Here is a 25,012-nt window from a genome sequence, read left to right as displayed (position 1 = left end):
ATCGAGGCGCATTTTCAAAAAACTTGCATAAAGGGTCCATGATCAATTCCTCAGTCGACAATGGGAATAAATCGAGTCAAGCTAGCGAAGTCTGCACGTCACCATAAAGAGTCAACAGTTAAAAGTAAAAATGCGTCTAAACTGTAATAATGGAAATAAATGTAGAATCAATTAATAATGTTATAAGTGCCATAATGTGAAACCGTGTAAGAAACACTAAGTGTGAGAATGTATTAACAATTGTACGTACTGAGAATAATGTGGAATCAAGAAGTAGTGTTTACAAGTACCGTACTGTTTCGAATCCTATGTGTGACTGAGCATTATCGCTACGCCGCAATCGGCCAACAACACAGGATGTCAGTTGAAACAATAAATAAGTCCCTATGCATTGTTACTGAGATCGCTTAAGATACTAAAATAGGAACCATCAAGTAATTCCATATCTTTGTTGGAATTGATGCCATTTTTTTGTTCTTTTATGTGTATCATTTCAGAAATGAGTCGTTTGTAATAATTCGTTTCAAAATCTAAAATTTCAGGATCGCTCCAATTAAACGTATGATTCAAACTCAACATATGCTCCGTGATAACTGAATGTCTAGATGGATCCAATTTATAATTCTTTTATGTTCGTTAATTCTTGTTTTTAGTTGTCGTTTAGTCTGCCCCACATAAGAGGAATCACAATCATTGCACTTAATTTTATAGATAACATTATTGTTAGAGCACAAAGCATTGACGTCTTTTTGTGTTTTGATGAATTTGTTCAATTTGTTAAGAACTCTATACCCTATTATGTGTTCTTTTTTGTCAAAAAAATGAGCTGTTTTTTCTGAAATATTGTTAATAAACGGCATAACAATGATCTTTCTTCTATTTTCAACTGAGTCATTATCTTCTATCTCGTTTACATTACGTGCGTTAACACTAATGTTCCGCTTAAGTTTACCGTTGAATAATGTATCCAATCTTATGTTAATTCTTTTAAAGATCAAATCCAAAGGATAACCGTTACTTCTCAATAAATCAATAACCAATTTAATATTCTTAGACTGGAATATAGGGTGGGATAATAGTATGGCCCTATCGACCAACCCATATATCGCGCCGATTTTGTGGTTCCACATTATTCTCAGTACGTACAATTGTTAATACATTCTCACACTTATTGTTAGTGTTTCTTACACGGTTTCACAATATGGCACTTATAACATTATTAATTGATTCTACATTTATTTCCATTATTACAGTTCAGACGCATTTTTACTTTTAACTGTTGACTCTTTATGGTGACGTGCAGACTTCGCTAGCTTGACTCGATTCATTCCCATTGTCGACTGAGGAATTGATCATGGACCCTTTATACAAGTTTTTTGAAAATGCGCCTCGATGCCGGGTTATTTCGACGAACAATATCACGATAATCCTTACTTATCTTCGGACTAACAACCGTATTTATATAGCGATTGCGACTTTTTAACATTGTCACCGTGCTTATGTGGATATGTTTGTGGTTCTCGATTATTCGGTTATTTTTCTGTAATTATTAGGCTGATGAAGGCACGGTGTTGCCGAAACGTCCCGTTTTTAATATATTAATATACATTTTCAAATTTTCAACATCTTTGTTTTGCTCGTTATTGGTCGTTACCCTTGACTATTTGTTCTTTACTCAATACATGTATCCATCTTTCAAGGAAAAGTCGCAAGTGCTCCCCTTTGATGAGCTTTCGATATGTGTAGTATTATATCCTTTACGTAGCAGTCCAAACGATGCAAGAGTTTCGCGTTCCGTCGTGCTATAGTTGCTTTCTGCTGGAGTTAATAAGCATACTCCACGAACAGCTCTTCTTTGCACAAGAATCGCCCCTATTGCATAACTGCTGGCGTCTGTATGGTGAACGGTAAATGCCCAAGTAGAACAAGTTAATCACAGAAACGTCAAGGTGACATTAAAATGATGAATTTTATGTCATCATATGGTCAACGTCAAGAATCAGTTTGAAATGACTGACTTATGACATGCTGTTTTACGAGACTCGCGATATATGTAACAGTATATATTGTTACAAATTGCATGATCAGTCATAATTTTCTTCAGTTCTCATAACATATTTCGAGTATATTCTTAAATAGAACGAAAAGATCAAATAAAAGTCAAAGAGAAGTAGTGATTAGTCAAGATTAGATGCTTCTAATGGGCCATTTTGACGTCACGATGACGCGTAAAAAATGATTACAGAATGATGTCATTTTGATCTAACCTAGGTGGTAGTAGCTTTAATTTTTCTTAACAAAATTATTAAATTACAAAATTGTTACTTTATTCAATCCAAGTGATATCTACCTCGAAAAAACCTAAATAACAAGTGGTATCTATTTAAAAAAAAATATGTGAAATCTTTTAATACTGCGCCAATTACAAAGAGAGAATATATATATATATATATACCTTAACAAAATTATTATTATATCACAAAATTGCGTTACCAAACTCAATCCAAGTGATACGTACCAACCTAAGTGGTAGTAGCCTTATTTCTCCTTAACAAAATTATATCACAAAATTGCGTTACCTAACTCAACCTAAGTAATGTTATTTCAAAAAAATATATGAAATCTTTAAATTACGCCAACTACAAAAAGAATATATATATTGCTTTGAAAAATAATTGTAGCGCAACTACTCTTAAAAAATAAAACAAAATTGTGTTACCTAACTCAACCCACGTGGTATGTATCTTTGTATTCCTGAGGGTCTTTCTATCAATCTAAGTGGTAGTAGTTTTAATTCTCCTTGATAAAATTATAATATTACAAAGAATCATTTTAATCACAAAGAATTAAAAAGGTAACATTATAAAATAAAAATATTTAATTAAAATAAAATAAATAAATTTTTCTTGTAAAAAACTTGGCGCTGCTTTTTTAAGGTCTATCCAGACAAATTTACATCGCGCATAAACATAAGCGTAAGAAATTGATTGGTTCATATATATGTGCAAAAGGAAATAAAGACCAATTCATCTCTTTATGCATATGCTTATGCACCTATGCAAGTTTGTCTGGATTGACCTTAAAAAAGCAGCGCCAAGTTTTTTACAAGAAAAATTTATTTATTTTATTTTAATTAAATATTTTTATTTTATAATGTTACCTTTTTAATTCTTTGTGATTAAAATGATTCTTTGTAATATTATAATTTTATCAAGGAGAATTAAAACTACTACCACTTAGATTGATAGAAAGACCCTCAGGAATACAAAGATACATACCACGTGGGTTGAGTTAGGTAACACAATTTTGTTTTATTTTTTAAGAGTAGTTGCGCTACAATTATTTTCAAAGCAATATATATATTCTTTTTGTAGTTGGCGTAATTTAAAGATTTCATATATTTTTTTGAAATAACATTACTTAGGTTGAGTTAGGTAACGCAATTTTGTGATATAATTTTGTTAAGGAGAAATAAGGCTACTACCACTTAGGTTGGTACGTATCACTTGGATTGAGTTTGGTAACGCAATTTTGTGATATAATAATAATTTTGTTAAGGTATATATATATATATATATTCTCTCTTTGTAATTGGCGCAGTATTAAAAGATTTCACATATTTTTTTTAAATAGATACCACTTGTTATTTAGGTTTTTTCGAGGTAGATATCACTTGGATTGAATAAAGTAACAATTTTGTAATTTAATAATTTTGTTAAGAAAAATTAAAGCTACTACCACCTAGGTTAGAATAGATTTTATTTATTTTTGAATTTAAAATTAATGATACTACCACTTGGTTTTTTTTCGAGGTAACAACCACGCGTGTACTTGGCGCCCTTTTTTTACCTTTTTTGAAAAAGGTAATTTTGTACTGATATCATGCATTTTGTAGTGTTACGCATCCTCTTCTAATTAAATAGCGCGCGCGTCTATAATGTCTAGTCTTATAAAGAGTATATCTTACAAACAGTATGTACAGATTGTAAAGCTAAAGATGTTACAGGCTATTATTTCTAAAGAAACAAAAATTTCATAATTTGCTTAGTTTTAGAAATAATAGTTTGTAACACCTTTAGTTTTATACCCTGTATACAGGGTGTTCCTCAATGTTTGGTACTTTTTTTATATTTAGATAGAGCGAGCCAAACTGAGTCGAAAAGTCATGTACCATTTTGCAATTTTCGCAATAGTTGATGAGTTATTAATGATTAAAAATCGCCGTATTGGCCCGGCCCACCGCCAAATCCAAGCGCGCGGCGAGATGCGGCCGCCCCGCGGTCGGCGCGCGGGCAGTTGTTTTCTACAAGCGTCGATGATTACGCACGAGCGGCGCGTAACGCCGGGCCCCCGTTCTGAGCGATGATAGTTTCTCGCCTTTTTTAAATAGAAATAAAGTTTTCTAACAACATAGAAAAATTGTTTGTGCGTACGTATGTACATACGAGTGTACATGCATACACAGGGAAATATCAATTGTACTGCTTAAAAAAGCGATTACTCAATTTACTTTTTTTCTTTTAGTAAGTAACGGTTGTCTTTAAGAAAGAATATTTTCTTGATAATAGTCTTAAAATGTACAAATTTTAGAAAGAGTCTTTATCATGTACTCGAAAGAAGAATTTATACTCCTTCAAAGAACATAATAAAATTTTATCAAAGAAAAGTCAAAATAATAAATAAAGTAATATGAGGACCCTCGAGATTAAAATAGGAGAAGTCAAGGCTATGAGGGTCAGAGGAAGATCACAGTGCGTAATATCAGAAATAACTGATTTATTCGTCGTTTTGATACATTACATCGATCCGTACGTTTCGGCTCAGTTTTGAGCCATCTTCAGCGGCAGTTACAGAAATTAAGTTACACGTTCTCCGTACCGTATGGTGAGTTTACCGATTCAAAGTATCAGAAACATAGATTAATTGATCCATATCTGTAAATTTGTTTAATTAATGTTGAGATATTAAAAAGATTCCTTAGGAAACTCACCATTCGGTCTGAATAACGTGGAATACAGAGCCATGTACATAATGAATACTCTCTGCGAGAAGACTTGACGATCTTATTGCGAAAATTGCAAAATGGTACATGACTTTTCGACTCAGTTTGGCTCGCTCTATCTAAATATGAAAAAAGTACCAAACATTGAGGAACACCCTGTATATTTAGCGATATAGGACATAATCGCATTCTAACGTGATTAATACTAATAAAGTAAAAAAATTTCACCACCACTCTCATCGTCTTTTATAATTAAAATATAATCATTGATATTCGATATACAATAAATAGTTTTAATACCTTTGATACAATAAATAATTTCTTTCTGTTGAAAAGATATAGAAAAGATAGAGATATCAATAAAATTCTCTTGTACCCTACTCTTTCATTAAATTTTTTTACATTATCTCGCGTGTTATCACACATCTTTCCTTAAGAGGAAAATTGTACAATTTCCTACTGTACGTTTTCTTCCCATCGCATACCTACAGCAAATGATTATTGTATATTATACGCATGAAACTATTTATGTGAAATAAATTATAAGGACGAGGATCTCGACGTAATGAAGGAAATAAAGTATGTACGAAGATTATAACACATTCTATGACCTGTTCGCTGTTTTATTATTACACCCGCGACATCATTGTAATAAATATATACTCCCGAGGAGCAAACTTTTTATTGTATTTACATTTCATGATACGTTCCATGTACGATTTGCCACGGCCACGGAATTAAATCGTACATTTTATATGGATATAACAGTCTCAAGAAATAATTGTTAAAAGTATTTAGTCTCGAAGAAAAGGCACGCCACACTTACTTATTAAATATCCTCTAACTAATTGGATTATAGGTAGAAATATATATATTATCGTTCTCTTTTAAGAGCCCAGTCTAGTCAAAACAATCGCCTTTGTAAAAAAAAAAAAAAAAAAACATAGCTAAATAAGGATATGAAAATGGATTTTAACTATTTACGAGATATATCAGGAGATAACTCGATATACGAATGTTTATACTAATCAACGATAGAAATTTGTTAACCGAAGTTTGAAACGATAATTGTCTAGATTGCGGCCTTATTGATAAAAAAAACTAATGTATAGATTAAGCTATAATAAAGCGTTTTTCCATGCTCAATCTCGTCTTTTTATGCCATGTAAAGCGAATAGCGCATAACTTTCAATCATAAATAATCGATTGTTACACATAAAATGCTCGTTTTCCGTAAATTTCGTAAATCGATTAGTGTCGCTTTGAAATCACGAATATTATTATGAACTAACATAATATCGATGCATAAAACATGACAAAATGTACATTATATGCCACACATGGGTGATACATATCCCAACTCTTAATTCGTCACATACGAGAAATATTGTCTTTTATTAACGCGTTTCACTTCAAACATACTTGCTACGTTTATATTTGCGTTTCAATTCAATATTAAATTGCACAATATCTGTTGCAAAACTGGACTGTATCTAGGCAAATATGAACGAAAACTATTGCTATTTAATCTCACAATCAGCTATAATTTTTGTTCAATCTTGATATAGACACTATCAATTTGATATTACGCACGTTAGCGTAATTCAATCGTAGTCTTGCATCGATTTTAACACTATTATAATGTTTAGTATAACATTATCGCTGCGGCTGTTTTCTCTTCAAGTGCAGGTATTGGTTCCAGACGATCATCCTTTTCTCTGCCTGAGCCCCAGCCGACTAATGCTATACTAATGAGATGTACAACACCGGCGCTAACCACAAGCCTAAATGGAAAAATATTCAGACGATAAGAATAAACTACTTATTCTAAATTTCAGAATATTGAATATAATTCAGTAATTAACTCAAGAATAATACAAATGAGAAACATGCTACGTAAAAGATAAATTTTAATTTTTAAAAGAAATTTATTTCTAATTGCACAAAAATACAAATATTTGCGACAGTTATAATTAAACATTGATTCAGTTAGCTAATTCAAATAGCACATTTACTTATCTATACAAGTTGTTTTCTTTAATCAACGACTTATAATTACGATACAAAAATAAGAACATCGAAAAGTCTTACGAGTCTCAATAAATGCTTAATTTCAAATGGCAATTTTATCATATAAATATAAAGAGTATATCGTACCAAAATAATAATAAAATAATTGTGATGATTGATATTTCTTTTTGTGACTAACAGTTATATCGTTTATATTTCGTATCTTGAATTTCACTGGAATAAATCGTAATATTGTTGCAGTTTTTCTACAGTCTGATACTTAGTAGACACTTCAACTTTCGCGGGATTGCGTAAGGATGCACGTTGCAACTTCAGCACCTTCTTTGTCATCGTTACTGAAAATAGTAACGTCCTTCTTTCTCGTGGCATTACTCTGAGAATTTTATCAACCTCTACCTCGAAATCCATGTTCAAGATGCGGTCTGGCTCGTCCATCACCTTGCGAATAAAACGAGAGAGAGATTAGAATCAATGTAATGATTGTCAAAATAAATCCATATGCTTATATAATTACCAGAAACTTTAACTGTCGTAAATTGAAGCCTTTTGTATTCTCCAAGTGGTCGAATAATCTACCAGGTGTAGCGATGATAATATGAGGTTTCTTTTCGAGTATTATTCCTTATGCATGCATGTCCATCCCACCTACTAGCACTACAGATTTCACACCCATACTGGAACCTAAAATAATTGTAATATGATATTATTATAAAATTTGAAGATTATATTTATCACATGGAATGATACATTGTTCTTTGTAGAAACGATTAACTCGTCTCAAATTTGGTTTCAACATTCATCCATGTTATAGGTCTGTTTCTTATTGTTACACTAATATACACTCACATTAAAAATAATATATATTTAAAATTTGGGAAAAGTGAGAAAGAAAGTGTCAGCCCGATAAAAAAAACAGGCCTTATAATTCGGTTTACAAGCTGATTAAAAAGTCAAAATGGTTTTGAGTAAAAGAACATGAGGGTAAGCTTTAGAAGAATATGAGATCGTAACTCGTTTCGGGAACAATAAACATACATATTGTGTAATTTATTTTTATATTACATCAATAATCTTTCACGCAAATTATTACAGACAGCGTTACTAGCAACGTGCACAACTTCATTTGAGGTTATAATTGGGTACAACATTCATCGCACGATACTTTTATAATTGCAAATCGGAAACGTACCTCGAGTCCTCCTCCAGCTCTTCTGCGATCATCAACGAAGTCGGGATCGAACGTGTCAGTCGTCACTTTCTGCCAAAAGCGTAGAGAACCTTCTTTTCCGGCAGCGGTGGTAACACGATGTAGGGATACGAAATCTCCAGATAAGCACGAAACAATTCAATTTTCAGTATATCGCCGGCACGATTACGGTGTTACTGCCGTTTCGCGTACGCGCGTTGTCGCACCTTACCTCGCGACAGCGTGCGGCTCGTGCAAACGTTAACGCGCGGCCGCAATCGCGCGGCAGAAACGCCTCGTGTGAACAGGCTCCTTGACTCCTTGATCTCAGTATCAGCTCTCTGCTGTCAATATATAAATGAATATAATAGGTTATTAACCTATGTAAACACTCACGTAAACGTAGTATAAACAGTAAAATAAGTAACAGTAATATATAGAATAAGATAATTATATAGGATAATTACATAAAACAATTACCTTGAATTAATCGTCGCGTCGCGTAAAGAGTCACGGTCGGTCTCGCTCCGCGCATACTACCGTGTCTCTCGAGAATAGGTTAACTGATGAACTGACTGGTGACAGCGCGCTAAACGCACTGTCTGCACTGCACTGCACTGCGATACTAACGCCGTTAGCCGCCAGTGTCGAAAAAGTGAAAGTGACATTTCTCTGTTATATATATGTTATATTAAGATGAGAGCGGTCGACGTAGAAGAAAGTATCTTAAAATAAAATTTTCACATTTGGACTTTGCGTCGCAATATCTCCGCTCGTAGGGCACGTAGCGGAATATTTATAACAGAAACCCCCCCCTAATTCGACCCCAAGCTATCGATCAAGCCTACTTAGAACTTGATCCGTTCACTCGTTATCGAGATCTCAACATCTCGTATACTCGCAACCCGTCGCGTCGCGTAAAAGAGTCACGGTCGGTCTCGCTCCGCGTATACTTGGCGCGAGACACTGCCGTGTCTCTTGATATTTTCATGACTGATTTGTTCTACTTGGGTGGTCATCCGTCTGTCTAAGTATGGGGACATTTATGAGTGCTTTCTTTAGCTTTAACCCTTTCGATACGAGGAGTGACTATAGTCACAGTCCAAATACCGCTCGCTACGGCCGAGCAGTGACTAAAATCACTGTCCAGATGTCGTTCGCTGCGGCCGAGCAGTGACTAGAGTCACTGTCTAAAGTCACTAGTCTTATACTATATAGTTTTGTTTCTCTACATGTTAAAATGTTGTAGAATATTAAAAATTTAATTTAATCCGATTTAATTAAAAAATTTTTTTTTGAAATTGTACATTAGTTTTTAACGTTTCATGTTATATTCCTTTATTAGAATTTATCTTGTTACGACATTTTTAACTTAAAATGTTTCTATTGATTTCTATTGAAATTTTTTAAATGTTTGTGTTACAAATATAATACTTTAATAAGTATAATAATTGAAGGCGTATAAGTATAATAATGGAACGCCGAGCGCATAAATTTTCTCGGCCGTAACGAGCATATCGGCCGATCGGAGTTTCGGCCACTGGAAACCGTTCGGCGCGCGGGCATCCCGTACCGAAAGGGTTAAAGGCATTTCCCTGATCTTTAGCTCACATTCATGCGGCATTCTTCTTAATTAGCTACGTCAAAGGCAATCACTGCAAAGTTCGGAATAAACTTGCGGAACCATGAAGCGGAAATATAAGCAGGTGTTTCACATTTTTTGGTGGAGGGAGGTCCAAGATTGCCGCCACTTTATCATCTGGGTTTTTGCCCTCAGCGGTGATTACGTGTTCTAGAAACTTTATCTGCGAGCGGACAAAATTACACTTTCTTCGTTTCGCACATAATTTAAATTCGCGTAGACGATTAAAACCTTTTGCAGATCCTTTATTATGTGCACCTCAAAATTAATTGAAATTATAAATTATTCAAACATACCATCACACCGTGATATGTTTCAGCCTCTTCGAAATTGGTCCATTGTCGTTGAAAGATGGCACCAGAATTTTTTAGACTGAAAGACATGTTTGATGAAACGAAAGGTACCAATTAAATAGTGTTATGAACGCAATTTTATCTCGATCTGTTGGTTTCACATCCATAAGGCAAAATCGGATTTTACTGCGATTTTATTGCTTTTATCTAGAGAAAGGGGTGGTATTGTGCCCCCCCCCCCCCAGTTTGATTTTTCTTCATAAAATTTGATTTTTTATTTCAACTGTTCTAAACTTTTTGTTTAAAACTGTTTGTTTAAAATGGAGGTACTATTAAGTTTGTGTCTGCTTGTGGAACCAAACGTGGAACCAAAAAAAAAATTAAATTGTATTGCACATATATTAAAAAAAAACAAACTAATTTTATAACTTTTGACAAAAGTGAGGGAGAGTAATATGGCTCCCATCGAAAATTACAAAAAACGAATTTTGTTGACAATAGCGTTTAGAAACTAATGCATAAACATTACAGAATAAATTAAACAATTTATAATCTTTTTAGTTTTATTATTTACAAACAAAAATCGCACACATATTCATCTTTTTCGCACAATGTGCATTTGCTGTGTGCCCATAAGTGACAAATAAGACACTAAATTCAAATTTCACCATGTTGGCCCATGGAATAACGTTTCTGGCAACACATGTATACCGCATCTGCGTCATCAGGAGCCCCACCAGGAGTTTCAATGTCGGATATATCCGAAACAAAACTTTGGGGCACACCATACTTTCCATCAAGAGCAAATATTTGACCAGCTCTTTTTCCATATCTGGTAGCAAATCTGGTAGTTGTTGTTCTATTCCTAAATTTGTTGCACCACTCTTACCATGAAAAAACTACCTCTAATTAATCCTACCTAGCATAACCTTAAAAATTCTAGTTTAAAGAAATATCTCGATAGATTACATTATTTTGATTTTGTTGCTTTTTTCGACCCTGATTTTGTTGCTCCGCCCCTATTATCAGAAACAGGCGCGTCATTACCGTCCTGGTGGCCATGGTCAAAACCAGGCCTCACTGTAGTCTAGGAATGGAATTCCATGTCTCGAATTTACAAATAAAATAATTTACAAAAAGATTTTTGAAATTTGCGTTGAAATTATGGCTGCGGCCGGTCTGCGCGTGCGTGCGGTGCAGATCACTGCACGACTCGAGCGTATCCATGATGTAAGAATACATCATGAGCGTGTCTATGTGTGAGTATTGAGTAAGCGAGCTATGATACAATGGACAAATACGTTATAAAGGGGAAAGACCCAAAAGACCCTTCGAACTCAAGGGTACCAGAATGCCAGTCGCAAGCTATTATACCTGAACCTGAACCTATTCAAGCCAATACATCTTCTAGTCGAGCTCTAAAAGTGTCGGAGAAAACAGGTGCATTTACCCAATCAGCAAAGAAATGTTTTTAAAAATATTTTTAAAAACATTTGGAAAATATTTTTAAAAACATTTTTAAAAATGTTAAAAATAATGGGTTAAGTTCCCTTTTTTTCATTAAAAAACATTTATTTTAACATTAAAAAAAACATTTTTTAAATGTTTAAAAACGTTTATTTTAACGTTTATAAGAAAAATGTTTTTTTAATATTTAAAAAATGTTTATTTTAACGTTTAAAAAGACATTTTTTTAATGTTTGAAAATGTTTATTTTAACGTTTGAGAAAATGTTTTTTTTATGTTACGAAAACATCTATTTTAACGTTTAATAAAATGTTTTTTTAACGTTTTTTTAATGTTTGAAAAACGTTAATTTAAGATTTGAATAAATATTTCTTTCACATTTGAAGTTTTTTTAATATTTGAAAAACAACATCTTAAAAATTGTTCTTTTATATATTTATATTATTAGTTGTATAAAAATCTTAGTATTCGTATTAAAAGAACATTTTTCATACGTAAGATGTTTTTCAAACATTTAAACAACCTTTCAAATGTGAAAGTAGTAATAATAAGTATTATATATTATTATATCGAATTATATGTATATATTATTATACATATAATATGTATAATTCGATATAATAATATATAATACTTATTATTACTACGATATATAAGTCACTTTGTGATGTCTCAAATTAGAAACATACACATTTGATATGCGTCGCGCATGATTTAATTTACATTATTTACAATTAATCTTATCTATGATTCAGTTGTTATGTCTAGACTCTAGAACACGATAAAAACTTCCATGATTACGTAGAATGTCCTCCAAATGTATTAGTCATCTTCTATTAGGTGTAAGTACGCAAAGATGCAAACAGAACGCGTTGCATGAAGAATCGAGCGCATAGGCGGACACGGATAAAGGCGTTTATAATTATTTCTCAAAAATGGTTTATCGTAACATAACTTTCTCATACATGGTTGAATTCGTAAAAAAACAACCTTTTATTTGGTGATCAAAAAATTTTAAAATTTTGAAAAAAATGTATTGGTGACGGGGGTATGTTAAAAAATAAAAGAAATAAAAAATATATTTTGTTATTATTTTAAAGTACTTTTGAAGCCATTTAATTTACATTTTTGAAAACTTTTCTATCTCTTATAGTTTCGGAGATATTCGGCCCGAAAGAGAAAAATCGATTTTTTCCGGAGGAATGTTTACTCTCTAAACATGCGTATGGGCACGTATAAAAAAAGACGTACCTCTTATTTTTGTCTACACAACAACATATATAAAGCTCATCAAGATCGGAGTGGGACACCTCCGTGGGTTTCCTTGTTAGTCGTACACTCTTGACAGAGTGGTCGTGGTTATGAACTGCACACCGATTCCGCCGAAGCTCTTGCAATTTGCCTCCATCTGTCTCTATTTGTGGCACTGCGGGAACATTCTGTGATAGAGCATTTTGTTGTAGATTTTATGAGATCAGTCCATCTAGTCGGGGATCGGCCGCGCGAGCGTTTGCCTTCTATTCGGCCCTGTACTACTAGGCGTTCCATGGAGTCCTCATTACGTGTAATGTGTCCGAAGTATTTCAAGGCCCGTAGCCGAACGGTCGACGAGAGCCTATTTTGTATGTTAAGCTCTTTTAATATGGAGGCGTTGGTACGTCGTTCGGTCCATCTTATCCTCAGGAGGCGTCGCCAGCACCACATTTCTATTTTTCTGTGGTCTTGTTGTCGAATCGTCCATGTTTCAGCTCCGTAAAGGAAGATGGGGAGGACAAGACACTTCATTAGGCGGACCTTTGTGTTTTTGGTTATCTTTCGGTCTTTCCAGATTTTTGTGAGTTTGTCAACTGCCGACCTGGTCATGGCACAGCGTCTCTTAATCTCTTCCTCGCATCCTCCTTTGTTAGTGATCGTGGAGCCAAGGTAGGTATAGCTGTGTACAACTTCACAATTGGCTATACTTTTAACATCAAGTCTGTTATCAGCCATCCGATCTACGATCATCATCTTGGTTTTGTCTCTGTTGATCGCGAGATCGTGAGACTTGTTCTTTCCAGGAGTTGAAGGAGGTTTAGTATGTCTCCCTCAGTTGATGCCAGAAGAGTGGTATCGTCAGCATATCGCAAGTTAGATATCAGCCGTCCACCCACGGATACACCCTTATCCCATCCATCTAGGACAGTTCGCATTATGTATTCCGTATAAATATTAAATAGTAAAGGTAAGAGGATGCATCCCTGCCGAACCCCAGCACGAGCTCCGAAGTCTCCGGAATCAATTTCATCCACCCGGACTGCCGCTGTACTCCCTACGTACAATTTCTTTATGAGGTATACCAGGTGATATGGCACGCCCATTTCTGTAAGAACTTCCCACAATTTGTTCCATTTTACAGTGTCAGTTTACAGAAAGCTTTTCGAAAGTCAACGAAGCATATGTATAGAGGGATGAACAAGGAGTGAGATCAGTTTTTAGGCCATTCACCGGTATTCCATATCCGAGAGCAGATAATGTGCAGAATTTAAATTTAATTAAATTCAAATAAGACCTTATATATGTTCTTAATAAGGTTTTTAAGGCGCGGCGCAGCGCGCGCGCACACACTTGGGGTTGGATTCTTGAATTTATTCGCAAGAGAAACGTTTGCAGAAATTCTGCTCTTATAGAAAAGTTGCAAGTTGATTGACTAAAAACCATGCGATAGCCAATCAACTTGCAACTTTTCTGTAAGAGTAGAATTGGCGCATCCGTTTTTTTTGCGAATAAATTTGGAACGATGCGCCCCGAATAATACGCATCGTTTTATTTTATTTTTCTTCACAAAGTTAAACGAACGAAGCATTGAAAAGTATTGTGTGCGCGCGGCCAGAAAAACTTGTGGCGGAATCGGTGCGCGCTTGTATAAAAAACTGTTACTGACAATGAGTACTCCAAGTTAATGGTACCTAATATTTTGATTCATAGTTTAAAAGGGCAAGGTTTAAGCTTTTATTTCATTCCAATTAAAAGAAGCTCCCGTTGTTTTTCTACAGAATGTTCAAAAATGGCTTAAAACACGTTTTTTTAGCACTTTAGATCCCTTTTTTTTTTAAATTAAACTAGAGCCAATTCATTATTTTTGTTTTCAGATTCCGATTCTACGGGAAAAAATCTATCAGAATCAGTTGCCATTGGCCCGACAAAAAATCCGTGTTTCCCAGTGTAATCGTTTGGTTGATCTCTCAATTCCACCGAATGTCTATTGCCCTTCCATGATTTATCCTTTATTATATTTTCTTTTCCCTACTTTAGCCTCATCAATTTCAATTATTTCTCCTTTTCCTCCAATCATTTCTGAACTTGATTCCATCCATTAAATACATAACTATCGAAAAATGCACAAATAGTGACAAAAATTTATAATAATATTAAAAACAATAATTCTGTAAAAAAATATAAAAGCAATTAATCTTAAGAATAAAAAATACAGTATTTTCCGGTTTTAAAACTGACTTGCCACAATTATACGATTGCGAATAATACGATATTTCGAACAATTATACGATTGTGAATAATATAATATTTCAGTAAAAATACATATTAAGGATGTTCGAGTGGTACAATCGTAGACAAAAGTGATTGAAATCCAAAACTCCGGAATATCTTTGTTCAGAATTCATCGAAAGACTTTAAAATGTATCAGATGGTAGCCAGAGCCAAAAATGATCATCTGGAAAAGTATTTTTGATTGCTAAGCCATTTTTTTGGCTAAATTTGCGAACATTCTATTTTTCTTTAACTAACTTTTGGAAGTAAAAATGCCCTGCATGTAACTTTGAAAAGAAAAAATAATAAGTTGGCAAGCCTCGCGTAAACTAACCTAACCATTCACTGAATTATCAAAGCAGAGTCTGACAGTTCAGGTTATGTAGTTGTTGGTTGTGTTATTTATTTATCGATGCGTTCATTCAAAATGTGTATCTCTAATAATGTTTTTAAAAAACCTTGGAGGTTAACTCGATACTGACAGAATGCGAATGAATGAGAGAGAATATGAGCGAAAGACTGAGATAGAGAGATCAGCTATTTGCGACGTTGCCGCTTTTACGCCAACGCTTGATTGATACATCTTCAGAATAGCCGAATTTCGTGAGTAGTAGTAGTAGTAGTAGTAGGAAAGTGGGTGGTTCCACTGGGGCCCCCGACGGCACCTAGATCTTACTGATCCTTTGTGCCTCCCCACTCTTTTATTTGCTAGGTCTCTAGGGTCAGCCCTGAGTCTTGTATCAGGTTTATTAGATCTATAACCCTAGCACTTTTCAGATCCTGGGGACTTAGGTACGTTCGTCCCCAGGTTTTATATCTTTTGCATATAAGTGCCGGACATTGGCACAGTATATGCACGTTATCTTCTTTTTCGTCCCCACATAGGCGGCACTCTTTTTGTTCCGCGAGTCCGAGGTTGAATAGATGGGCTCTGAGTAAAGCGGAGTGGCCAGTGAGCAGCCTCACCGCCACTCTCAGTTTTTGCTTGTTCAGCGCCAGTAGTTCTTTAGCTCTTCCTGGTCTGCTGTTTTTCATCAAAGTCTTGGCCTGGCGGCAGGTTTTTGATTTCTCCCACCTGGTCAAATGCTCCCTTTTCAGACAGCCTTTGATGATTTCCTTTCCTACTGCGAAGGGTGTTCTCGCTACCTGATCAGATGGTGCTTCATTTGCTCCCTTCTTGACCAGTATGTCTGCGGTTTCGTTTCCGGGTATTCCTTGATGCCCAGGCACCCATACCAAGGTGACTTTATTAAGTCCACTTAGTCTCTTTAGCGCTGGCATGCAATCCCAAACCAGTGCTGATTCGGTAGTTGTTTTTGCTAGCGCTAGTATAGCTGCCCTGCTGTCCGAGCAGATATTTATCTTCCTTCCCCTTATGTTGTTATTTAGAAGGTGTTCCGTGCACTTCAGGATAGCCAGTATCTCAGCTGTAAAAACTGTTGAGTGGCTTTTCACAGGAATATTCTCCATGTGGTCATCCTTCGGTCCGTAAAAACCCGCTCCAAAGCGGTCGTTGATGCCTGACCCATCAGTGAACCATAGATCCACATTGGGATTCCTGACACCCTTCGGGTCCGTCCATTCTTTCCTAGTTGGTATTCGTATCTTGAAATGTTTTACCAACTGGTATCTCCTTAGGGTTCTATCCTGTTTTAGAGTGAAATGGTATTTATGGAGTAGGCCGAGCCTTGTGTGTCCCAGACCTGTGTTCCTCCATTCTCCCTGACACTTTAGTTTATATGCTGTGTTCCTGGCTGCATTTTCCACGGCCAGTGGAGGTACACAGAGTGCAATTTCTAGGGCCTCCGTGGGTGTGGTCTTCATAGCCCCTACTGCAGCCCTTAGGTAACTACCTTCTAGGCTTTTCAGAAGGTTCCTTGCCTCCACTTTCCTCGTCCTGGGCCACCAGATCACAGACGCATAGAGCAACCTCGGCAACAGCACCGCCCTGTATAGCCATAGCGCTATACTAGCTCTAATGCCCCAAGACTTGCCCATGGCTCTTTTACACATCCACGTGCACGAGTAGAATTTCTTCCTGCTTTCTGCAAGGTGTACTTTCCAGCTGAGTTTGGTATCTATAAACAGGCCCAAATACTTAACTGATGTTGTGAACGGGATTGCCTTCCCCCAAAGTTTAAAAGGCTCAATAGGTTCTGGTTTGTACTTCCTGGTGAAGATCATTATACTGGTTTTTGATGGATTAACCATCAGACCTTTGGCCTCGCACCACCTTTGGACGATTTTTAAGGCATCGTTCATTCTATCCCTTAAAATATTTAGAAAGGATCCTGTGATCACTATAGCTATATTATCCGCATACCCATAGGTCAGGAACCCCTTTCTTTGTAGTTTTATTAGGAGGTCATTGACTACGAGGCACCACAGCAAGGGGGATAGAACCCCTCCCTGCAGGCACCCCTTGCCCGATTTACCACTAATAATAGTGTCGTTGTGCATGACCGTTAGGTTCCTCCCCGCCAGCATATTCTACACCCAATCCACTAGCGGTTCCGGAACTCTATGCCTGATCAATGCTTCCTTGATAGCTATGTTCGAGGTGCTATCAAAAGCCCCTTCGATGTCCAAGAAGGTTCCAATATCGTATCCTTTCGCCTATAGTTGTGTCTCTATCTTGCCCGTCAGGTGGTGTAGGGCGGTCTCCGTGGACCTGCCCTCCCTGTAGGCATACTGAGCATTGGCTAGAGGGTGGTCCACTAATGATCCGTTCTTGAGAAACCTATCAATCAATCTCTCCAAGGTCTTCAATAGGAAAGATGTTAAACTAATAAGTCTGTAGTCCTTAGCCCTGATGTGTCCATTTCTGCCGGGCTTGGGTATAAATACCACCTTGGTGGCTCTCCATGTTTAGGGGACATGTCTTAAAGCGATGCTTGCCTTAAAGATTTTGGTCAATGGGCCTATCGTCTCACTTCCAGTCCCTCCTGTAGAAGTATAGAGTGTATGCCGTCCGGTCCCGGTGCCTTATAAGGCTCAAAGGAACGAACTGCCCACTCCACTACTTGTGGGTAGACCACTTTTGCTGCCAACTCCCATGCTCTGGGCTTATAGGTAGCCCTAGGTTGTTGTTGGCTTTCCATGGCCGAGGAGGACTTCTGGAATCCCGGGAAGTGGACTTCCATAAGATGGTTCAGAGTCTCCTCAGTTTTTTCGGTGAATTCCCCACTAGGAAGCTTAAAGCAGCTCCACTGTGGGTTACTCTCTTTGCAGAGGATTTTGCACAGTCTGAATGCTTCTGGAGAACTCTCAATTCCCTCGCAAAAGTTTCTCCATCCCATCTTTTTCGCGTTAACTATCGCTTTTTTGTAACTCCGCTGAGCGTTCCTGTACTTTTCCCAGGCTCCCGGCGTGTTTACGTTTTTGGCCCTATTGAAGAGCCTTCTTACCTCAGCCCTGAGTCCCGATAGCTCCCTGTTCCACCATGAGACCCTGGTCGAAGCATTTTTCGGTTCTAATGGGCAATTCATTTCAAAGGATTCCCTGATAGCATCACTCATAAAGTTCGATGCAACCTCCAGGTCCTCCTTTGTGTGAAATCTGTCCGGTGCATTTTTTGCCGACTAGTTAAGTCAGCTCTAAAGCCCTCCCAGTTTGCTTTCCTGGGGTTTCTCCCCCATTGTTCGTCTTTTTGTACTCGCACAAGGTCGAAACGGATCTGCCTGTGGTCGGACCCTGAAGGTTCATTCGAGACCCTCCATCCCGCCACCAGATCCATCACGCCCCCTGTGCATAGCGTGATATCTATCACTTCCTGTCTTCTAGAGTCCAAGAAGATGGGTTCCGTTCCTCTATTTAGGATTTGTAAGTCAGTGTTCATAACAAAGTAAGTAGGCTTTCCCCTCTTGAGTTTATGTCGGTGCTTCCCCACACCAGATGATGTGAGTTCGCGTCGCACCCCAAGAATAGCTCTATAGCCCCCTTTCCTTCGCATAAGCTACTAACTCTACTATATTTCTCTGGGGAGGGGGCAGTTCTTCCGAATCGTAGGGCATATAAACAGACCCCATTATCAGATCCCTGACCCCCCCCGTCGTCCATTTTGAGTTTCAGTTTTACAGCGACTAGGTCGCCGTCACTGAATTGTGATAATAGACAAGCGTCTAGTCCTTTTGTCACAATGCAGGCCCTTGGTCGTTCTGCATTGTCAGCTTTAAATAACTTAACACAACCACCCAGACCCCTGATGTGTCCCTTAATGAGCCACGGTTCCTGGATGAGGAATAAATGCTCTGTGTGCATCTCAGCTGCGCACCTGGCTAGTACCGCCGAGGCGCTTTTGCTGTGATGCAAGTTAATTTGAATGAATGCCATTTTTAGACAGTACCCGACCCGTTCTCCTTCTTACTTGATGCCCCTCCGCGATCACCTCCAGGCAATTTAACCGTTGCTTGGCCGACTCCGCATAAGGGTTTGAATTTGAGCGCTTTAAGAGCCCTCAACGCTCCCTCCCCAATAAGAGCAGCGAAATGGGTCCTGCCTTCGTTCGGGATACTCCATGGGAACCATGGCCACCCTAACTAGGCCGGATGTTGTCTGGGCAAAAGTCCTTTGATCTACAGCGATCTTAGGCCTTTTGCCCAGCTGTGCAGTGCTGGAAGGACTGGGTGTGCTCTGTTCCGATCTGAGCCGTTTGCACGATCCAGCGGATGCTCGCTCCCCCGTCTCCTGCATTGCTGCAGACGCAGAGTTTGGTACTGAGCAGGCTTTTCAGCGCCGCTCCTCCCCTCCATCTGCTTCTGTTTTCTGTAGCGACGACGCGCCGCTCCACTAAATCTATTCCGGCTTTTACCAGCTTCTGGTTGGGCCTTGTCCGGCTCCTTCCCCAAGCTGCCCGGTCTACCTTTTTTTATGACGATGGGGAAATCCTCCTTGGATACCCCCTCTCCCCGGGGGAGGGAGAGGGCGGTTATGTCGGACTCCATGCGCAGACACAAGTCCCCGCGCATGGTCTACCGACTAAAACCCCACCGTCCTCCTCTGCGCCTATTTGAGGAGGTGGCGGGAAATAACTATACCCTTCCACCACCTTCCCGGCTCTGTACGGCTCGTGCCCCTCTCGTCGGAGAGGGGCACCAGTCCCCACCAGGCTTGATGAGGATTGCACCTCAATTGTGGCCGGGACGGGACACCATCGCCTCGGCCACCCAGTTGTGTGGGGGAGGTAATGTCGGCCCGCTGGGAACCCCCGCCCGCGGACCGGTCCTCCCCCGCGCCCCTCAACACGTCACTGAGCCATTTACTAATGTACGCTTCCGCTCGGACAAAGTTGACCCCGAGCGGAGAGCGGGCCTGTAAAAGGCCCACTGCAAGTCCATGGCGGACGTATTGAGGGACGCTCAATCCTATGACGTGCGCACGGGGCTGCCACCTCCAAACGCGCGTCGGGTGTTGAGGCGACCACAGGAGGTGGTCACCTCATACCTCCTCTTCTCCGATGTCCTCGTTGGGGGAGAGGAGTGGTAATTGTCCCCTCTCGCCCCGGAGCATTATCCCACACCCGCCCTTGGACGGGCCAGTGCGGTGGGCGTCTCCCGCGGGCTCCCTCCTTCTCCTGGGGGCTCGCCCGCGTGGTCTTCGGAAGACGCCCTGCTTCGCCGGCGGAAGGTTGGGGTTCGGCCTCTCGCCTCACCGGATCCGCTCCGCTTCCTCCTTCTGCGCCATGACTCGGCCACAAAAGGAGGAGACGGACGCCCATTTCTCGTCGCTCCCGACTACCGCTGCCATGATGGTCGGGACTCCAACCAGCTAAAACCCCCCCGGGTGTCCCTCTCGGCGCTATGTAGGGGAGGCCCCGGGAAACTAGGATATCATCCATGAGCCTCCCCACGCCGCGCCCTTGAATGGGCTGAAACTAATTTCTGGCGGATGAGTGACACCGCCTCATCCGCCACCCCCCCTCTGGGGTTGCTTTCGCACGGGCGTGCGGCGTACCCAGACCGCACACCCGCCCCCGGGCGAGAGAGGGGAGGAGTGACCGTCGCCGAAGCGATGGGTTCCTCCCCTCCTCGCGCCCTCATGTAGAGGGCAGGTGGGGCCAGGACCCAGAAGCGTTTTTCGCCACCCCCGAGTCCTAACCCCAACCCTCCGCGGGCCGAGAAAAGCGCCTGTGGCAAAAACCCCTAGAGGAATCCGCCCGAGCCCCCTCCGGACCGCATCCACCGCCAACCGAAACCAGCACCGACAGACAACCAGGGGAAGCGGGCCCTTAGGCCCGGACCCCCCGACCGCCCGTCCTCCTTTCCGCGAACTGAGTCCGCGTGGGAGGAGGGGGAACCGTCGCCGTGGACGGCCCCGTCCCCCCACTCTGTTGGTCCCGTTACACCCCTTCCCAGCCGATGATCAGCCGGCATCCCCGAGTCCGCACAAAGCGGACATCTCGGAGACGCCGCAGAACAACGACTTGCACGATGGCCTCTAACTCCACACCGATAACATGTATCAGCGTGGTCCATCGTGGAGGTGCATGTCAGTCGGACATATCCGACCTGTAGACACTTATAGCATCTCAAGGGGCGAGGTGGCAGCACCTCGGCGTGGGCCCTGCACCAACCCACCAGGACCCCGCTGCTCTCTACCGTCGCCTTCGCGACCTCTACTGAGCATTGAGCCCACACAGAGATCTGACCTCGCATGAGATCTCCGTATCTCCCCCACTCGAATTTTATTTACCTCACATCCACCGGTGTGAGCCAATGCCCTCGCGACTTCCGCAGAAGTCGCAGAGCCATCCAGCCCTCCAATACAAATTTCAACTCGTTTGGAGGGCCGGGTGACCCGCACTCCCTCACTACCCACGGCCTCTCGCAACCTCGTCGCGAGCAGGTCCGCTTTTTCAACGGTCCGTTCACCAGGGACCTCCAACAAGAGGCCCCCAGTAACGGCCCTCCTACATCTAAGCTCTTCCACTCCGACGTCTGCAAGTGAGATCCTCTCCCTCGCGGACGTCAACACCTGTGCGTAAGTTGCCGGGTCCCCACCTAGTACCGTAACCCCTACGGCCGCCATCTTGGGTGGGACCGGCACACGCGTTCTCCTAGTTCTACCGGCTGTCCCGCCAGTACCACCTTCTTTCGGGTTCGGGGGGACAGCCAGAGTTGTCAACCCGGGACCCGCCTTCTTCTTGTTCCCTCCAGGTATGTTTCTGCCCCTACCTTGAGGGGCAGAATCACTCCCTACTCTTCTTGGCAGGGGAGGGAATGAACTCGCATTCCCTCCCTTGCCTTGTCTTCCTGTCGTTGTAGCCTTAGCTCTACCCTTATCTTGGACGATATTTCCAGCTCTCTCAAGAGCTGGAGCCGACCTAGTCCCATCCTTTAGGGAGAATATCTCCCTCATCATTACCTCCATCTTCCTCTCCATACCGCTAAGCCTGGCCTCCAAGTCAACATTCGCCTGCACAGGCGCCGTGTCTATCTCCATTTGCGTCGGCGCGGCGACAGGGGGCACTCCCCCCGCCGACAACTGTGCCTCCAATTCACTGACACGAGTTTTCAATTCGTCTATCTGCCACCCAAGATCAGCATTCAGGCGAAATGCCGAGTTCCTTTCTTCCGTGATCTCCTTCAGTCTTCTCTCCATTTCGAAGTGAACCTCGTCCACTACGTCCGCATATACTTCCATCTTTTCATCCAGTTCAGGGCCCTCATCGTTATATGGAGGAGCAGCCAGGCGGGAATAAACGAATTCCTTATGCCTCTAGCCCTCAATTTCTCCAATTCAAGCTCCTGAATCCTGTCGCCCAAAGGACCAGGATGACTTGGCAACTTCTCACTAGGTATATTTTTCGCCACAACCTCCACCGCGCGAATACCCAACTGTAATATATCGGCCTTTTGAAGGGGGTCTTCTCCATCTGTCATTTCGTCGGTATCGGAAATGAAAGGGGGAACGTATGTTCCACGCTTTCCCGACACGCTAGACTTCCATCCATCACTCGCAGAACGAATCGAGCCCGCGCTCTCCCTCTGCTCCTCTTCTTCGTACTCCATAACCTTCTCTGTTTCGTCCTTTTCTTCAGAGTTTGGGTCAGAGACCTTCTTTCCATCCGTAGACGCTGGTAATTTTGTCAGCGCCACTTGCGCCTCCGCTAACTTGCGCTCAAGCACCGTATTCTTCAAGGTAGTAGCCTCCTCTTGAACCTTTTTGGATACCAGGTCCCCCCATGTCGGGAACTCCTCTGTACCGTTCCCTTTGACCTCCGTAGGTGCTGCAGCATCCACCTTCTTCTTTGGGCCGCTATTCTTCCTCTTCTTCGGAAGAGGATTCTTAGCGCCCAATGCCTCCTTCTACGTATCTTCCTTTTTAAATTTAGCACTCATTTCGAGTTTAATCCCGACCCTCCGCGGCTCCGCCAGCCAAGGCGTGCTCTCACCGACCAGCCCTAAAAAGAACTGGCCGGGTTTCCCCCGAGTTCCCCCGAGGGGCTGGCTATGTTATTGCCCCCGGAAATGCATCGGGGGCGGACTCCATGCCTCTTACTCACCCATGGGCGAGGCAAGCCTCCTCCCATGGGCTTTCAGGGGTCCCCTACCTCCGACGATAGGGGCACCGCGAAGGGCGCCGCCACGCAGGGGGCCCCCCGGACGGTTGGGGCGAAGGAGGCTGCAACACCTCCATTGCCTTACCCGCCGGGGCGACCAACCTGAAGTCCGCCACCCATCGGCCAACTTTGGGTAGAGGGAACCCCCACCATACCCCTCCCGCGCACTAAGCGAGAGATCCGGCCGAGCAAGCTCAGGATGTTCCCCCAGTTGTTACAGTCGCCGACCGATGGGCTACCGTACAAGCCGCCGGCCCTTACGTCCGGCGACAGGACACCACCGGCCCCAACCCCGGAAGATGTCCGGGTGGCCCGGTGGGTCCTCCCTCCTAGGGCCGCCTGGCCCCGACCTCGGATCAGTTTCGAGCGGCCCAGACGACCCCCGGTGAGCCCGCAATCCCACGACCTGCCGGAGCACCGGGGTGCAATGGTCGTGAGATTAATCCCCCATCCTGCCGAAGCACCGGCGTGCAATGGATGGAGGATAGGTACACCCAATCCCGTGGCCGGTGGGAGAATCACAATCCCCCTAACGGTCCCGGCCGACCGGGCGTTTGAAGTCAGGGTAGCTTTCCCCTACCGGCTGTTGGAGACTGGTTTGTCGAAGCTAGCCAGACTCCTAAGCAGGGCAGCCGGTTCCCCGGTTTTCTGTCTGGGTTTTTCCTTTCCATAGGACGGTTGGAAGAGCAAAGGCTCATCCCTCACGGCCCCGTCCAGGCCGGGCGGACTTATTATAGAGGCCGCCTACCTCGCAAGTCCTGAAAAAGACTCCCCGGTCCACGACAGCCACTAGGACTGCCGTAGATTACGGTACTGCTGTGCTCGGGCACTCCGGGTTCGCAAAACCCGTACTAGAAGGCCCCCATCGGGCCCCAAAGGGTCCGGATGGTTGCCAACTAGCCCCTGGAGGTGGCCCGGTCTACCTTTTTTTTCGCGGGGGAAATCTTCCACTACTGGGGTCCCAGACCCGTAAAGAGCCTGGATTGCCCAGTAGCCCCCGAAGGGGAAGACCCCCTCGCCTCCGGGAAGAGGACGACGGGAGTGTGGGATTCTACGCACGCCCGCCGCCACAAGGACGGCAAACGCGCGCAGCCTACCCACTAAAACCCCCGCGAGTGGCCCTCTGCGACGTTATGGCGGGTACCCCGGGAACGAACTGAATCATGACTTCCGGGGCACCCGCCGTCTAGCGCTTGTCGCGCACCTTTCCCGTCCCGGGGGCGAAGCCTTAACGGGATTCCCTTAACGGGATTTTTGATCTGACTGCGACGGGGAGGACCACCACCTCTCCCCGCCGCGCCTCCTC

General features: G+C 41.9%; 1 protein-coding gene and 1 long non-coding RNA gene across 3 annotated transcripts; both read right to left on the bottom strand.

Annotated features, from left to right (window-relative positions):
- Nucleotides 1-5,594: 5,594 nt before the first annotated feature.
- Nucleotides 5,595-8,752, bottom strand: LOC139782284 (uncharacterized). 2 transcript variants are annotated; one of them, XR_011720838.1, is made up of 5 exons: nt 8,700-8,752; nt 8,223-8,563; nt 7,548-7,714; nt 7,160-7,471; nt 5,595-6,786 (listed from the first exon to the last, which is right to left on the bottom strand). It is a non-coding gene; the product is annotated as an uncharacterized lncRNA (long non-coding RNA). The 2 variants fall into 2 exon arrangements; XR_011720839.1 differs by having other exon boundaries at nt 7,212-7,471.
- Nucleotides 8,753-15,854: 7,102 nt separating this feature from the next.
- On the bottom strand, nt 15,855-17,408 carry LOC139782283 (uncharacterized). Its single transcript, XM_071721251.1, has one exon. The coding sequence runs from the start codon at nt 17,406-17,408 to the stop codon at nt 15,855-15,857; it is 1,554 nt and encodes a 517-aa protein (XP_071577352.1).
- Between the last annotated feature and the right edge of the window lie 7,604 nt (nt 17,409-25,012).

Source organism: Temnothorax nylanderi, unplaced genomic scaffold (assembly GCF_030848795.1).
Source record: "Temnothorax nylanderi isolate EJ_2023f unplaced genomic scaffold, tnyl_v1.0 TNYL_tig0401_pilon, whole genome shotgun sequence".
Lineage (NCBI taxonomy): Eukaryota > Metazoa > Arthropoda > Insecta > Hymenoptera > Formicidae > Temnothorax > Temnothorax nylanderi.
This window is presented reverse-complemented; position numbering and strand designations above follow the sequence as displayed.